General features: G+C 42.8%; 1 protein-coding gene across 1 annotated transcript in view; it reads right to left on the minus strand.

Moving 5' to 3' along the window:
- The window catches only part of LOC106578856 (germ cell-specific gene 1-like protein), a 46,068-nt gene that overhangs the window by 9,973 nt on the left and 18,317 nt on the right, over positions 1-17,778 (minus strand). The window contains exon 3 of the mRNA XM_014158082.2: positions 5,443-5,595. Within this exon, the coding sequence (XP_014013557.1) occupies positions 5,443-5,595 (153 nt within the window). The remainder of the gene's footprint in view (positions 1-5,442; positions 5,596-17,778) is intronic.

Consider the following 17,778-nt stretch of genomic DNA (forward strand, 5'->3'; position numbering starts at 1 on the left):
GAACGTGTTAGCTCTCAACATCCCCCTCCTCCCATTCACTCTCAAGTTAATTCTCAGCATATTTCTACATATCTTGTTAATCAATCATGTCAGACATCCTCTTTACAAACTACCGGAGCTTCAGTACAAATCCACACACTTAGCATGAAGAGCCTTGTATGGTGTACCTAGCTTTCCTTGACAGAGTCAGCAATGGAATTCTGCTGATGTTGGTCATATGTGACTCGTTTCAGGAAACTAGGAGTATTTTGCGCGTCATAGGAGAGACATTTGAACATAAACTTTTTTTGTTTATTTTATCAAAGTGCATTTTTTTTTGTAGCTAGCTACATTTTCAGATATTACGTTTCTTATTTTGTCAGAAAGTCATTTTCATTTCAAGTTAAAGTGTACTGTTAGCTAGCTAGCTAACGTTATGTGTATGATCTGTGTAGTAATATTATTATTATCTCAGAGAGCCATTTGTATTGCTAGTCATTACCTACTGTTAGCTGGCTAACATTGAACCTGGTTGGTTAGCTACCTGCAGATTCATGCAGGGTACTAATGTCATTAGTTGGGATTATGGTTCATTGTTTAGCTAGCTACTATGCAGGTAACCATTTCAATAGAATGTTCATGATGTCACTGCGACAACTGTCGATAGACGTAGATGGTAAATTCGCTCTGGCTATCTACTCTGATTTCAAAGCACTCTCGTCTGAGTGTGCCAAAACGCAGAGTAACTGACACATTTATTGAATATGGCCGGTGTTAGTAAACGTTGACAAAACAGCTTAATTAAATTGTTGCCAGCAGCACAGTTGCAGTCACCAACACTCTAGATAACATGTGAATTGCCTAACCAGCTCTGCTAGGGTGAGTAAAATGGTCAGAGTGAGGTGTTCTTTCATTTGTGTCTGGAAGTAGCTACAGTAGCAAGCTAGCCAACATTAGCCTGTTAGCTTGGGTGCTTGACTCCTGTTGTTAGGTCAAAACATTTGGAAGAACCCTACTCCTCGGCCAGAGCGTCCTCTGAACGCTCCAAGAGCGAAATGCTCTGAATTTACGAATGGACAATCTGACAACGCTCTCAGTTTACGACCGCCGAGAGCACACTCTGAGCACACTCTGGCACTCCACATAAAATGTACGAACACACCCGTAGTATAAACCAGCCTTTAGTCTTGAAATCTTTGGTTGTTTAGTACATGTGAATCCTTAAAGAGATGGGTGGGGCTGAGGCCTAAGAGGGTGTGAACGATGCTGAATGGGTGTAGACAAAGAAGAGCTTTCTCAAAAGTGAGGTTACAAGTTTATCAGCTTTCAAAGCAGAATTACTTTCCCATTGTTCCAAAACTTTAGTGTATGATTTGGATTTTAGACATGAGATAATTCTGCTCCCCTATAGTTTCTATCTGCCTGTATGTGTATGGAGAGCCAGGTGAAGCCCCCTATGACGTTACAGTAAGACTAAGGTAAGGAATGCAAAGAGAAGGTACAGCATTAACCATAGAGAAGAGACATTGTGCCTACCCCGTCAATTACATTCATAACTTCCTTCAGGCGGCACCTCTACTTGCACAACACCTTATCTTTCCTCTCTAAAACTTAGCCAGGCTTATTTTCCAGACTGGTGTGTGACCAAAGCTGAAGCTGTTCTCTTCTTGGTAATGGTAAAGCATGAAATGAATCACCCATATGGGCTGTTTGTGCTAAAACAAAGACCTGAGATAGTGAAATTCTATTTTCTCTCTCTCTCTCTCTCTCTCTCTCTCTCTCTCTCTCTCTCTCTCTCTCTATTCCCCCCCTCTCACTTCATGCCTCCATCTCTCTCTCCTCTCCCTCCATACCCCCCTCTCTCTCCCTTCATACCACCATCTCTCTCCCTTCATATTCCCCTCTCTCTCCCCTCTCACCCTTTTTGTCTCTCTACATTCCCTCTCTCTCTCTCCCTCCCTCTCTCCATACACCCCACGATCAATTAGTTTAATAAGGGTTTCTCTGGTCTCTGGCCTCTAGCATTCCTGTAGAAACCATTACAACAAGATGCTGAGCTACATAAACTGTTTAAGCTTCTCTATAACCTAGATTAACACAATAAAAACAGTCACAAAGGAAAACCCTTTTACCAGTGGCGATTCCAGACCATTTCAACTGGGGGGGGGGGCAAGCTGGGGCCAGTTGTACTGTTAGAGGAGACAGTTACATTAGACTGGCCCCTCTAACAGGCATTAGCAGGCAAAAGACCATGTTCATAATCATCATCGTTGCCACTGTCTAATAACGGATGTAAAAAAAGAACGATAGCAAAAATGTGTTATGTAAAATTAATTTCATACTCCACATTTAGGGGGACACAAGGGGGTCCAAAATTGTTGTCACAGGCCCCCCCCCTTTTACTGATTTATTTGGATCAGGGATTGGCAACTGGCGGCCCCGTTTTTTATATATATACTGCTCAAAAAAATAAAGGGAACACTTAAACAACACATCCTAGATCTGAATGAAAGAAATAATCTTATTAAATACTATTTTCTTTACATAGTTGAATGTGCTGACAACAAAATCACACAAAAATAATCAATGGAAATCCAATTTATCAACCCATGGAGGTCTGAATTTGGAGTCACACTCAAAATTAAAGTGGAAAACCACACTACAGGCTGATCCAACTTTGATGTAATGTCCTTAAAAACAGTCAAAATGAGGCTCAGTAGTGTGTGTGGCCTCCACGTACCTGTATGACCTCCCTACAATGCCTGGGCATGCTCCTGATGAGGTGGGGGATGGTCTCCTGAGGGATCTCCTCCCAGACCTGGACTAAAGCATCCGCCAACTCCTGGACAGTCTGTGGTGCAACGTGGCGTTGGTGGATGGAGCGAGACATGATGTCCCAGATGTGCTCAATTGGATTCAGGTCTGGGGAACGGGCGGGCCAGTCCATAGCATCAATGCCTTCCTCTTGCAGGAACTGCTGACACACTCCAGCCACATGAGGTCTAGCATTGTCTTGCATTAGGAGGAACCCAGGGCCAACCGCACCAGCATATGGTCTCACAAGGGGTCTGAGGATCTCATCTCGGTACCTAATAGCAGTCAGGCTACCTCTGGCGAGCACATGGAGGGCTGTGCGGCCCCCCCAAAGAAATGCCACCCCACACCATGACTGATCCACCGCCAAACCGGTCATGCTGGAGGATGTTGCAGGCAGCAGAACGTTCTCCACGGTGTCTCCAGACTCTGTCACGTCTGTCACGTGCTCAGTGTGAACCTGCTTTCATCTGTGAAGAGCACAGGGCGCCAGTGGCGAATTTGGCAATCTTGGTGTTCTCTGGCAAATGCCAAACGTCCTGCACGGTGTTGGGCTGTAAGCACAACCCCAACCTGTGGACGTCGGGCCCTCATACCACCCTCATGGAGTCTGTTTCTGACTGTTTGAGCAGACACATGCACATTTGTGGCTTGCTGGAGGTCATTTTGCAGGGCTCTGGCAGTGCTTCTCCTGCTCCTCCTTGCACAAAGGCGGAGGTAGCGGTCCTGCTGCTGGGTTGTTGCCCTCCTACGGCCTCCTCCACGTCTCCTGATGTACTGGCCTGTCTCCTGGTAGCGCCTCCATGCTCTGGACACTACGCTGACAGACACAGCAAACCTTCTTGCCACAGCTCGCATTGATGTGCCATCCTGGATGAGCTGCACTACCTGAGCCACTTGTGTGGGTTGTAGACTCCGTCTCATGCTACCACTAGAGTGAAAGCACTGCCAGCATTCAAAAGTGACCAAAACATCAGCCAGGAAGCATAGGAACTGAGAAGTGGTCTGTGGTCCCCACCTGCAGAACCACTCCTTTATTGGGGGTGTCTTGCTAATTGCCTATAATTTCCACTTGTTGTCTATTCCATTTGCACAACAGCATGTGACATTTATTGTCAATCAGTGTTGCTTCCTAAGTGGACAGTTTGATTTCACAGAAGTGTGATTGACTTGGAGTTACATTGTGTTGTTTAAGTGTTCCCTTTATTTTTTTGAGCAGTGTATATATATATATATTTTTTTTAGGAACTCAGTCGGGGTATCAATTTACTGTTGAGAGTTAGAATAATAGAATAGACAAGGTGCAAATTTAGAAATTTGTTTGTGGATCAAGAGTTTTTCTCAGTTTTATTTACTTACAGTCACTCAATTAAAACATGTCAGCTAACATGTTTTAGATTGATAATTTAGTCTAGCCGAACTTGTAGTAATCCTGGTTGAATTACCGATCGGGGGGCAGACATTGATTTTGTTAGTCACTCTCACTCAGATATCATATTAAAAACTGCAAAAAGGTCTCTCCACCCTATGGCAGAATGTGTAGAATTGAAGGAAATTAGCGGTAACACGTAACCAACAGAACACCTAGACCATCACTTAGCCAACAGAACACCTAGACCATCACTTAGCCAACAGAACACCTAGACCATTACTTAGCCAACAGAACATATAGACCATCACGTAGCCGACAGAACATATAGACCATTACGTAGCCAACAGAACATATAGACCATCACTTAGCCAACAGAACACCTAGACCATCACGTAGCCGACAGAACATATAGACCATCACGTAGCCAACAGAACATATAGACCATCACGTAGCCAACAGAACACCTATACCATCACGTAGCCAACAGAACACCTAGACCATCACATAGCCAACAGAACACCTATACCATCACGTAGCCAACAGAACATATAGACCATCACATAGCCAACAGAACATATAGACCATCACGTAGCCAACAGAACACCTATACCATCACGTAGCCGACAGAACATATAGACCATCACGTAGCCAACAGAACATATAGACCATCACGTAGCCAACAGAACATATAGACCATCACGTAGCCAACAGTACATATAGACCATCACGTAGCCAACAGAACACCTAGACTATCATGTAGCCAACAGAACACCTAGACCATCACTTAGCCAACAGAACACCTAGACCATCACGTAGCCAACAGAACACCTAGACCATCACGTAGCCAACAGAACACCTATACCATCACGTAGCCAACAGAACACTGAAGTATTGTATCTGCAGAAGAACTCAGATGACAGGACCAGATGAATACTAATCCAGATAAAACTAGACAAGCTGTCTGAAAAAGACAATGCCTCATAGTATAAATGGAAGAGTAGATTTCAAGTCCAGCCCAGTCTGCAGACCCACAGATAGCAGTGAGCAGTGTTCCATGGGTATAAGTAAGTGCCTGTTTTAGGGCCCCTCACTGAGTAAAGCTGCCTAAAGCTGCCAGTGTGAAGATCGTGTTGATCTGCAGGGTTTCTGTAGTCCAAATCAGCAACAAACAAACAAACTAAACACTTTTCTACCTGAGAGGAAAAATGAGGAGAGGAGAAAAGTGACTGACTCAATAGCAAGAGGCACGCAAAAGAGCGCATGTAAAGTGTTGTTACCTGACAGGACAGTGGACATGGCAGCGAAGGCGTTGAGTTTGAGTCCGTTGATGACATTTCCTAAGTGACATGCCTCTATGGACATGAGGATGCCTCCGGTGGCCAGGAGGAGAATATAAAGACACTCTGCCACGATACACAGCCACAGCACTCCTACAGAAGGAGAGAGGGAGGGAGAGAGAGAGAGAGAAAGAGAGAGAGAAAAAGAGCGAGAGAGAGAGAGAGAGAGGCAAAGGGATGGAAAAGAGGGACAAATGGGAGGGAGATGAGAGAGAGGAGAGGGAGGAAGGTGAGCAAAAGAGAGCAATGAGGGAGGGAGGGAGGGGGAGGGGGGAGGGAGAGAGGGAGATGGGAATAGAGAGACACATAAATTGAGGGGGAGGTTAGGTAAGGGAGTTGGACCAGTGACCCATTCACCATATCATTAACCTCCACTGTAACGGTGAAGATTCATCTGTCTCTAAGAGACAGACAGACACACCACTTGACCTACACTTGCTGCCTGGGTTATGGATGATGGGATGAATGGTCCTTGATATGATTGCGGCTTGTAACACTACATTAAGTTGCCCCCTATTACTGTGCAACTACACAGTAATAGCTGTAGTAACAACATAGTAACAATGTCGTAACGTCGTAACAATATAATAACAAAGTAGTAACAACAAGGTAACAATGTAGTAACAATGTAGTAACAACGTAGTAACAACATAGTAATAACACAGTAACAACATAGTAACAACACAGTAACAACACAACGTCGTAACAATATAATAGCAACGTAGTAACAACATAGTAACAACACAGTAACAACGTAGTAACACAGTAACAACACAGTAACAATGTTGTAACAACAAGGTAACAACAAGGTAACAACAAGGTAACAACGCAATAACAACATCGTAACAATGTAGTAACAACACGGTAACAACAAGGTAACAATGTAGTAACAACATAGTAACAACACAGTAAAAATGCAATAACAACACAGTAACAACACAGTAACAACACAGTAACAAATCAGTAACATAGTAACAACACAGTAACAACGTAGTAACAACATAGTAACAAATCAGTACCACAGTAACAACACAGTAACAACGTAGTAACAACACAGTAACAATGTAGTAACAACGTAGTAACAACGTAGTAGCACCATAGTAACATCAAGGTAACAACATAGTAACAACATAGTAACAAATCAGTAACACAGTAACAACACAGTAACAATGTAGTAACAACACAGTAATACCGTAGTAACAACACAGTAACAATGTAGTAACAACGTAGTAGCACCATAGTAACAACAAGGTAACAACGTAGTAACAACACAGTACCAACGTAGTAACAACACAGTAACAATGTAGTAACAACATAGTAACAACGTAGTAGCACCATAGTAAGAACAAGGTAACAACGTAGTAACAACATAGTAACAAATCAGTAACACAGTAACAACACAGTAACAACGTAGTAACAACACAGTAACAACGTAGTAACAATGTAGTAACAACACAGTAACAATGTAGTAACAACATAGTAACAACGTAGTAGCACCAGAGTAACAACAAGGTAACAACGAAGTAACAAAATAGTAACAAATCAGTAACACAGTAACAACACAGTAACAACGTAGTAACAAAAAAGTAACACCGTAGTAACAACACAGTAACAATTTAGTAACAATGTAGTAACAACGTAGTAGCACTATAGTAACAACGTAACAACGTAGTAACAACATAGTAACAACATAGTAACAACGTAGTAACAACACAGTAACAACACAGTAACAACGTAGTAACAACACAGTACCAACGTAGTAACAACACAGTAACAATGTAGGTACAACATAGTAACAACGTAGTAGCACCATAGTAACAACAAGGTAACAATGTAGTAACAACATAGTAACAAATCAGTAACACAGTAACAACACAGTAACAACGTAGTAACAACACAGTAACAATGTAGTAACAACGTAGTAGCACCATAGTAACAACAAGGTAACAACGTAGTAACAACACAGTACCAACGTAGTAACAACACAGTAACAATGTAGTAACAACATAGTAACAACGTAGTAGCACCATAGTAACAACAAGGTAACAACGTAGTAACAACATAGTAACAAATCAGTAACACAGTAACAAATCAGTAACACAGTAACAACACAGTAACAACGTAGTAACAACACAGTAACAACGTAGTAACAATGTAGTAACAACACAGTAACAATGTAGTAACAACATAGTAACAACGTAGTAGCACCAGAGTAACAACAAGGTAACAACGAAGTAACAAAATAGTAACAAATCAGTAACACAGTAACAACACAGTAACAACGTAGTAACAAAAAACTAACACCGTAATAACAACACAGTAACAATTTAGTAACAATGTAGTAACAACGTAGTAGCACTATAGTAACAACGTAACAACGTAGTAACAACATAGTAACAACGTAGTAACAACACAGTAACAACGTAGTAACAACACAGTACCAACGTAGTAACAACACAGTAACAATGTAGTAGCACCATAGTAACAACAAGGTAACAATGTAGTAACAACATAGTAACAACATAGTAACAAATCAGTAACACAGTAACAACACAGTAACAACGTAGTAACAACTCAGTAACAACGTAGTAACAACGTAGTAACAACGTAGTAACAATGTAGTAACAACGTAGTAACAACGTAGTAGCACCATAGTAACAACAAGGTAACAACGTAGCAACAACATAGTAACAAATCAGTAACACAGTAACAACACAGTAACAACGTAGTAACAACGTAGTAACAACATATTAACAATGTAGTAACAATGTAGTAACAACACAGTAACAATGTTGTAACAACAAGGTAACAACAAGGTAACAACACAGTAACAACGTAGTAACAACGTAGTGTCATGACGTTGGCCTGTGGGTAAGGTTTATGACCCCCCCCCCCCATAAATACCTTTCTCCCTTCCCCTCTCTGACCCTACTGAAGGACTTGAATAGCCTGTGTTAAATATAGAGAGTCTGGGAACGTCAAACAAATGGGGAAAAGGAACCATATTTTGGTAATAAAACCAGTTGGAAATATGCTTGGGAACGTAATGAGTATGTATGTCAGTTCGGTTGTCATCTGAGACATTATGACTGATGACAGGACGACATAAACTGTACCTGAGAAAGTATACACCCTCTAGTTATCAGAGTCACATGGAATTGTTATGCAATTGAAATGTTTGATATTGAAATTGTTTGTTAGGAGATTAAATGTAATTTTAGCTTCCAAATGAGAGAATTGGGTTTTCATAAGGAAAGTGCCCTGCTTGATCAGTGGCCCACCCCTGTGAAGAGACAGGGGTTATAAACGATGAAACACATCCTTCCCCCTCTCCACTATATAAGCCTTTGACAAAAAGATAACCACGTTGTTCCAGTACGTGAGGTCTGCCGCCTCTACGTTAGAAGGACACACGTCAAGTACAGAACTAAGCCAACCTCGGCGTGAGCTTTGGTGGCAAATGGTATGAACTTTGAGCTTATTCACTACAGAAGTGATACTTCCTAGCCGTTAAGTTAGCAGCGGCCGCTGTAGACGGGGGCTAGGAAAGGACGGACGACGGATCCAGTCTAACAGACGGACGAAGATACCACCACGTATCCAATTTACCACCAGAGACATTCTTCCGAGGACAGGAAGATCTGTTGGCCAACCCGGCCAGCATCTACGACCAATATACCGAAGCGCAGCTCAGAGTAAATATTTATTGCATTTTCCTTTTCCCAATGGGCGGTAATTTAGTAATGCATAATATAATGTATTTACGATAGCATAGCTGCTGTTTCTTCGTTCCTAAATCTTCCCGCTCTTTCATTCAAGCCCAACCCCCTTTCCTTTGTGTAACCAGCCATGATACAGGTTCCGTCCACTAGGACGTTTTCTGTATGACATCATTTGTATTCTGTGTATATGTAATTATGTGTGATTAGTTTAGGTATTTAGTAAATAAATAATTAAACCCAATTTGGTATTGCTGATTCAACTTGTTAGCCAGGGTTCGTGAAGATAGCCAAGAATTTACAACTTTCATTATGAGACTGAAAATAAGATAAGGGTTAATATTGACTGCTACCGATGTAAAATTTTACTAAGTATTTTAAGAGTTTATTCGGAAGATAACGGCTCAATAAACGTTCTTCCGTGGTGCCCCGACTTTCTAGTTAATTACATTTACATGATTAGCTTAATCAGGTAATATTAATTAGAGAAATAATTTTATAGGTTAGCATGTCATATCACTTAATCCGGCATAGCCAAAGACACGACATTTGGTGCCCCCTGTGAGGAATCTAAAATAGGATGACGCTTTCATTTTGATTCAGCCTGTATAAAATTGAAAAGCAGATTACATAATATACCAAGTTTATTATATACATTATGGGAACTGTAGACCGGAATTATTGGTGCGTGTGTGCTCTGGAGAATCGCCTCCGTGTTGTGCTCTGACGTAGTCAGTGGGTAGCATAAACTATACATTTATGTATGATGGCTGATAAAGCTATCTGAGAAATAGCGCGTTTGGTCAAACGCTGGGCTATTTCTGCCTCTCGCGTTTCAGACGCGTGTTGGCTAGGTCATTATTAATTTCTCGAGCGAGGACAAAGAGCCAGCCGATTGAAATTTAGGAGAGATTAGCTTGACCAGCGATAAGTATCTCTCTGTCTCTCTCGCGTTTCGATGCGAGTAGACCACGGTGCATTTCGTTGTTTGCCGCGAGTTCCGGTTAAAACATCGTCAAATATCGCCGAAAAGGGTTTGAACATAATACGTTATAAGTAAAACCTTTCCCTTGCCAAGGGAATCCTATGTTGTGCATTTTCAGGCATAAAGTAGCATTAGCTTGCTCGAGATGCTAAGCTAACAAAAGGGAAAACAGCCATTTTCTTTTGTGCCACATTGTAAATCCTCCGCCTCGCTGAACGGAAGTCCCGCCCTGGGTACTTCCGCTTGATTTCAGCGTGTGCCAGCAGGGAGCTCTGAAGAGTCACCAGTACTTTCCTTCAAGAAGAATTAGTCAGGTGACACTCAAGTCGTTACTCATGATATCCAGACGGATATCGCTGTCTTATCGAATTGAACTAATAAGTGAAATTGCCAGATTTACATTCTCAAGTGGATCTTTTAAATAATATCCAAATTGATGAGTTTTCTAAATGAGACATTGTAATCTTTTTTCCACATTAACCTAGATGAATAAACCTCTCAGGTTAATTAAAGTTTAAATCCCAAATAGCCTATACAGGTTTGATTTATCATTCAAATTGATCAATCAGTAAAATTTGGTTTTTGCAAAACCCATTCAGTAATCCAGTACTGACAGAAGTCCCGCCCCCGCCGGAATCCCATGTGGCTTCGGCCCAAGGAAGAAGTGTACCATAGTGGGGAGTGTTCCCAACATTTGAACTACTGTTTACACTTATGATATCCAATCAATGGAGATTGTATGGATTATCATCTCATTCAATTTAATAAGTTAAATTGTTGAACATACCTTAATGTTCTTGCAATCAAATGAGACACTTTTAAACTTCCCATATTAACCTGGATGAAGCAACCTCTCAGGTTAATTCAAGTTTAATACCCAGATAGCCTACCCAGGTAGGATTAATCATTGGCATTGATTAATTAATTCAATTTGCTTTTGCAAATTCATTCACGTCCAACTTCCACATTACTGGTACAGTACTGATGGTTCGTCAACATCTATGAATAGATTAAACTTGTCTTTGCAGCTTCCAATGAATTCCAAACCCAAACATTGAAAAAAAAATAGGAACGTTTTTCCTCTAAATTTTTCTAATAATGTGCAAGCTACCAAAGGAGGTGGGCACCACTCCTCCGCTAATTAGTGAACCTCAGCCCATAAAAGGATCGATCTCTGACCTCAGCAGGGATACCAACCCTAATTATGACATTAGCAAAAACACAGCCGAAATTGCGAACGCTCTCCAAAATCAACCATCAAACACAGGCTTTGTGACGGTTCTCTCCACTTTAGCTTATGTACTTATGTATCGCCATCAAAGGTTGGCATCGATCCAATACCACAGTGCACAGCTGAAGCACGTGCAAGACATGGCTAACATGAGGGAAAAGGTGGAGAGAACTGAGCAACTATTGACAAAAGCAGGAAATGAAAACATTCTGCTAGTCGAGGAACTGCGTTTGAAATCGGAAGAATTAAAAGTAATTGCAAATACTTATGACGATGAACGAGCACAAACTCTCCAACAAAATCATCGTCTGCAGGAACAACTCGATTTAGCCAAAACTAAATGCGATGTAGTCCACGCCAAACTAGATAAATCTGTCAAGTTATCTACAAACAGGAACGCGCAATTTGATAACATGCAGGCAGTTTTGTTGAACGTTACTCAAGGTAACAACGTTCTACTCCAAATTCTGCAGACCAAAGACGATCAGTTGATGAACACAATGACTAAGTTGGATTACAAATCAGCAGAACTTATTGAAGTTGCTGACCAAATGAATGATGAGAGAACTCAGGTGATGAGGATGGAAATATTGATTTCTAAGCAAGCAGAGGAAATCTCATCACTGAATCTCTCGCTCCGTACTCGAGACCTCTATCTGCAAACCATGACAGATAAGTTTGAGACCGAAAGGAGCAGGTGTGACACTCACGTGTCCAAAATTTGTACTCTAAGCGCTCAAGTGGACTCTGCAATGCAGCAGAAGACCACCCTTAGGTACCATCTGGAGGAAGTCCAGAATGGTCACGCTCTACAGCATGACTACCCATCCAAGCAACCGGAGTCCGGTACTCAAAGGAGTGAAGACGATAGGTTTCAGACATTGCCACCATCATGTGTCCCTCAGTCTTCTCCTCTTGGCCATTCGGCACTGAGTAATATGGAGCCTCTTGGCCAACAAAGCCAAATCTTGGCTTCTCCTCTTGGCCTGTCGGCCCCAATTTCTCCACAGGATGAAGCCAACCCTCTCCGCCCGCTTAGCGCGGAATACCTTGACAAACTCGTCAAGAATTTCCCCACCTTTGACCCCGTTCCAGGTCAGCCAAATGATACTGAGACGTTCCTAGCTGACATAGAGGACGCGTTGGGTGGCTACCCGAATGGTACGGGTTCTGACAGGGTTTACCTGTTGAAGCGAACGTCGAATAGACACGTGACGAGGTTCATTCGCCTACAACAGCAACACGTGCTAAATGACTACGCTAAACTTGCCACAGCTTTGAAATTAGAATTCAGTGTTCCGCGACTCGCAAACACGATAGCTCACTGGCTAACACGGTCAAACAAGCTCGGAACGAACACCCACAAGCTTTCTATCATAGGCTTCGTTCAGCTTACTTTGGCCTACTCACAGAAACAGGAATGGAAGAGCTGTTACCATTCAAACAAATGTTTCTGTCGAACATGTATCCCACCTTCATTACCTACTTGGGCCCTGCAGCCCACGTTGGCTTGCCTATCTTACAACTCAGAGAGCTTGCAAGCACAGCTTTTGAGGCATCAAAAGCTCGCAACGCTAAGAGCCCTGACCACTCGGTTTTGAAGTTTGACCAGGAGCACTCACTCCAGTTAGAGGGTACATTATCTGGTATTGGAGCGTCGAGAGATGACGCACAACAACAGTTTCTACCACGAAACCATGATTCCAATAACCGCCGCGGTCGAAATAACTGTAAAGTACGTCGCTTTCAAAACGACTACCGCTACAATCGACCTGTTCGCTACGTTCCTGCACCTAACCCACACAAAGTGTCAGAGCACAAGGGTAACAAAGGGTTGAAGGACGATCAAAACGTAGACCAATGTTCTCCAGAAGTCCCACTACGGGAAGAACTAAAGCGAGAACAATTTGAGAAAAGGGTAAAAGATAAGTCACAAGGACTAGACGGGGAATTACCGGACACCAGGTCCGCAGAAATTAACACCCATAACAAGGACGTTAAAGTTCAAATTTCTCCCGCTCTCATTCAAGACCCTATCCAGGGCCCGCTTGATCAAGAAACAAGCCCCCGGGCTTTGTCTGTAGACTCTGATACAAAAGTTGCGAAGAAAAAGGTCAAACGCTTCGTTAAAGCCAAGCCCACTCAAAATCGGAAAAGTCAATCTGCTTCCACCTTGAACAGAAAGGGCACATCACATCGTTGCGAACGACCACTTTGTGGGGAATATGTCCACTAACCACGAATCTAAACGGCCATACCTGGAAACAGTCCTGGAGGATTGCTTAACTTGTCATGCGCTAATTGATTCGGGTGCGACAATATCACTCATCTCTCTAACATTGTTTGATGATCTCAAAAGGGCTTTGAAGCCAACTAAACGTTGGTTAAAAGTGGAGCGATGCGAAACTACACTTCGAGGGGTCACTCAGACTACCTCGCCTCTCACGTTGAGAGTCATGCTGAAATTACACTTCAAGGACGTATCGCTCGTTCACCCTGTGTATGTTACCAGCTTCGAAACTGTACCCCTGCTACTTGGAGCAGACTTGATGGATCGGTTACTCCCATTGATGGATTGGAAAACCAACCAGGTATGGTCACAGGCCACAGTGCCTTCTCCACTGACCACACTGTCTTCCCCTAACGCTAGCTGCAATGCAGTCATTCACGAGGGGTATCTGTCGAAAGCACCGCTTGGGAAAAAGACGTTTAGAAACCTCTTGGTGCAGAATCCGATCCAAGGAGATATTACGATATCTCGACACATTCCATCAGCCAATCTGATTGACCATTCTTTTCATGATTTTGAGCCAGCTGTCTCTGTGAAGGAGCAACTTCCCTCCTCCTTGCAGTCGTGCAATACGGTAGTTGAGATGAACTTCTCTTGCCCTTCGGACACTTCCGCAAGCACTGCGGCCGTCTCAGCAAGAAAAATATTGATGCGCAGAGTACACTCTGCTTCCGATGATACACCTTCTGCTTTGTTGGGGACTGTCACCCCTTACAATGACACTAATGGCGTCAGTCCAGCAACTGACCCGATGACTCCCACTGGTGAAACACTTTGCGATATCACAGACCGATATCCTCGTCTCAGTTTGCAGGTACTGAAGAGGTTGCCACACGCGGACGCGGTGGTGACTGACAGACCTCAGCAGCCACTGAGGGTGTTGAAGCATAAACACCAGGAGATTTGGTTGAAAGGTTACAGCCATTCTCATAATAACGCAGCCACTGACAACTCATACATAGGGTCCGACCTTATCGTTTGCGCCTCGGACACCAACACCACCCGCTGGTGGGGGGGTCCCGAGACACAAAGGGGGGGAATAGTAGCCCAGACCCATGATGAGCCTCATCGAGGCCGGTGGGGGGGGGTCGAGCCTACGGACAACACCGTACGAGGCCGCCAGAGCATAAATCAAATCTAGTTGTAAACTCCCCTATGAGAACAGTGAGGAGCAGACAGGCCCCTAGACAGGGATTATCTTAGAACACATCTAAGATAGTACCGACCAGTGTACCACACTGGTCGTAAAGGAAGTCCAATGGACTTGTCCACCTCCAAAACAAATGGCAACAATAATCATTCCTTGCCATGTGTAGGTTCAACTACAATACAACTAGTAATATGCTCCAATCATGTGTTCCGGTAGATAATATTTCAGAATAAATCGGTAGGAGAACTGGACCCCTTGAATACCAGTACCAATACCACAGTCAGTCCAGCAACACTCAGTAAGAGGATTAGTAACCTCACAAGTTAAATTGCTATTGATAATAGCGACATAGGAGTCACTCAGAGTGCAACACGGGGAAGGGAATCTCCATTGCACTCTTCCAATGGTTAACACATGCCACTAATAAATAGAACACTCCGTTCAGGAGAAAAGTTATTAGAAGTCACGAACCATGATCACACCACGTACGACTGGTCTAATACTTAGAGTACTTCCGTCGTGAAGTTAGCTCCTCCGTGGATAACATAGCTATGAAATAGACTTCATACCTACCGCCACTACAATAGTGGAAGACACCGTGACTTGTAGAAAACTACTACAGACTCCCTTGACACCAATTCTGACTGACCTCCAGGCATTGACCTGAAAATTACCTGACTATGTCAGACTCATTCTGAACAAGTTGTAATCTGCCAGGATACTTGGTTTTCTTCCCTTGACATGCGCGATTGTGTAAGCATAAACGCACATGCACAATGGAACATCCAATTAGGATTTATGCTAGGATCACTTAAGGGTCCAAGCAAAATACCAGCCTTAGTAAAGTTGAACATTTACTTCCAGGCCTTTGACTCTACAGCACTCACCAGTTTTCTAACCAGAAGTCCATAGGTCATCCCTGTAGACTGCCCAAAACTAGTGCCTTACAGCGGTAGACTTATCATATAGTTGTCAACTTAGGATAGTACCCTAAGCGCCACCCCGCAAATTAGGAAAGCCCTAGATATGACATTAGACAATGCCATTATAGGGTCATTTTGCCAAGACCATGGACGTAGATAGAATACAGTCCAATTAGATGATTAAGGTGGCATAACTATATTTTGTTTTGTTTATGCTTTCATTCATTTTGTTTCATTTTCTTCAGCACATAGAAAGTGATAGAGCCATAAACAACTCCCCCATACAACCATCAGTTAGTGCCACAACGCCGCTCATTTGGGAGGAAATGTAATGATATATTTCATGAGTGTGTGTGCGTTGTTAACATCTGCCTAAGTTACTGCCCAGATATTCCAGTCTGGACGACCAGACGACGGGTCCGGAACGGCGATCCCAATCCGGACATCCGCTGCCGAGCCATGGAAAGGACTTCTTCATTTGCAGAGACCCTACCCGGGTCGACCACCAGAGGGGGGACTGCAATAGCAACCTCCAACTGGACATCTGCTGCCCAGCCTTGGAGCGGACTTCTTCATTTGCAGACACCCTAGCCGGGTCGACCGCCAGATGGGGACCACAACGATGATCCACAACCAGGACAACCCACGTTAATTTTTATGTTGGTTTACAACATAAAGTTTAACCTGTTAGGGCTAGGGGGCAGCATTGACACGGCTGGATAAAAAACATACCCGATTTAATCTGGTTACCACTCCTACCCAGTAACTAGAATATGCATATACTTATTACATATGGATAGAAAACACCCTAAATTTTCTAAAACTGTTTGAATGGTGTCTGTGAGTATAACAGAACTCAAATGGCAGGTCAAAACCTGAGAGATTCCTTTACAGGAACTGGCCTGTCTGACCATTTGTTGAACTTCTTTTCCATCTCTATCATTTACTAAGGATCTCTGCTCTAACGTGACACTTCCCACGTCGTCCATAGGCGCTCAGAGCCCGGGAAAAAACAGAATGTCGTCATTCCAGCCCCAGGCTGAAACACATTATCGCCTTTCTCAAGTGGCCGATCAAGAGACACTGGCTTATGCGCGTGACCCCGACCGCCCCCGCCTTTGGGATTTTTTCCTCTGTTTGCCGAAAAGGAGATTCCCTGTCGGAATATTATCGCTTTTCTACGAGAAAAATGTCGTAAAAATTGATTTTAAACAGCGGTTGACATGCTTCGAAGTACGGTAATGGAATACTTAGAATTTTATTGTCACGAATTGCACCATGCGCGTGACACTTCTTTACTATTTCGGATAGTGTCTGGAACGCACGAACAAAACGCCGCTATTCGGATATAACGATGGATTATTTTGGACCAAACCAACATTTGTTATTGAAGTAGCAGTCCTGGGTGTGTATTCTGATGAAGACAACAAAAGGTAATGAAACTTTTATAATAGTAAATATGATTATGGTGAGTGCTAAACTTGCCGGGTGTCTAAATAGCGAGCCCGTGATGCCTGGGCTATGTACTTAGAATATTGCAAAATGTGCTTTCACCAAAAAGCTATTTTAAAATCGGACATATCGAGTGCATAGAGGAGGTCTGTATCTATAATTCTTAAAATAATTGTTATGCTTTTTGTGAACGTTTATCGTGAGTAATTTAGTAAAATGTTAGCGAATTCCCCGGAAGTTTACGGGGGTATGCTAGTTCTGAACGTCACATGCTAATGTAAAAAGCTGGTTTTTGATATAAATATGAACTTGATTGAACAAAACATGCATGTATTGTATAACATAATGTCCTAGGGTTGTCATCTGATGAAGATCATCAAAGGTGAGTGCTGCATTTAGCTGTCTTCTGGGTTTTGGTGACATTATATGCTGGCTTGAAAAATGGGTGTCTGATTATTTCTGGCTTGGTACTCTGCTGACATAATCTAATGTTTTGCTTTCGTTGTAAAGCCTTTTTGAAATCGGA

Source organism: Salmo salar, chromosome ssa19 (assembly GCF_905237065.1).
Source record: "Salmo salar chromosome ssa19, Ssal_v3.1, whole genome shotgun sequence".
Taxonomy (NCBI): Eukaryota; Metazoa; Chordata; class Actinopteri; order Salmoniformes; family Salmonidae; genus Salmo; species Salmo salar.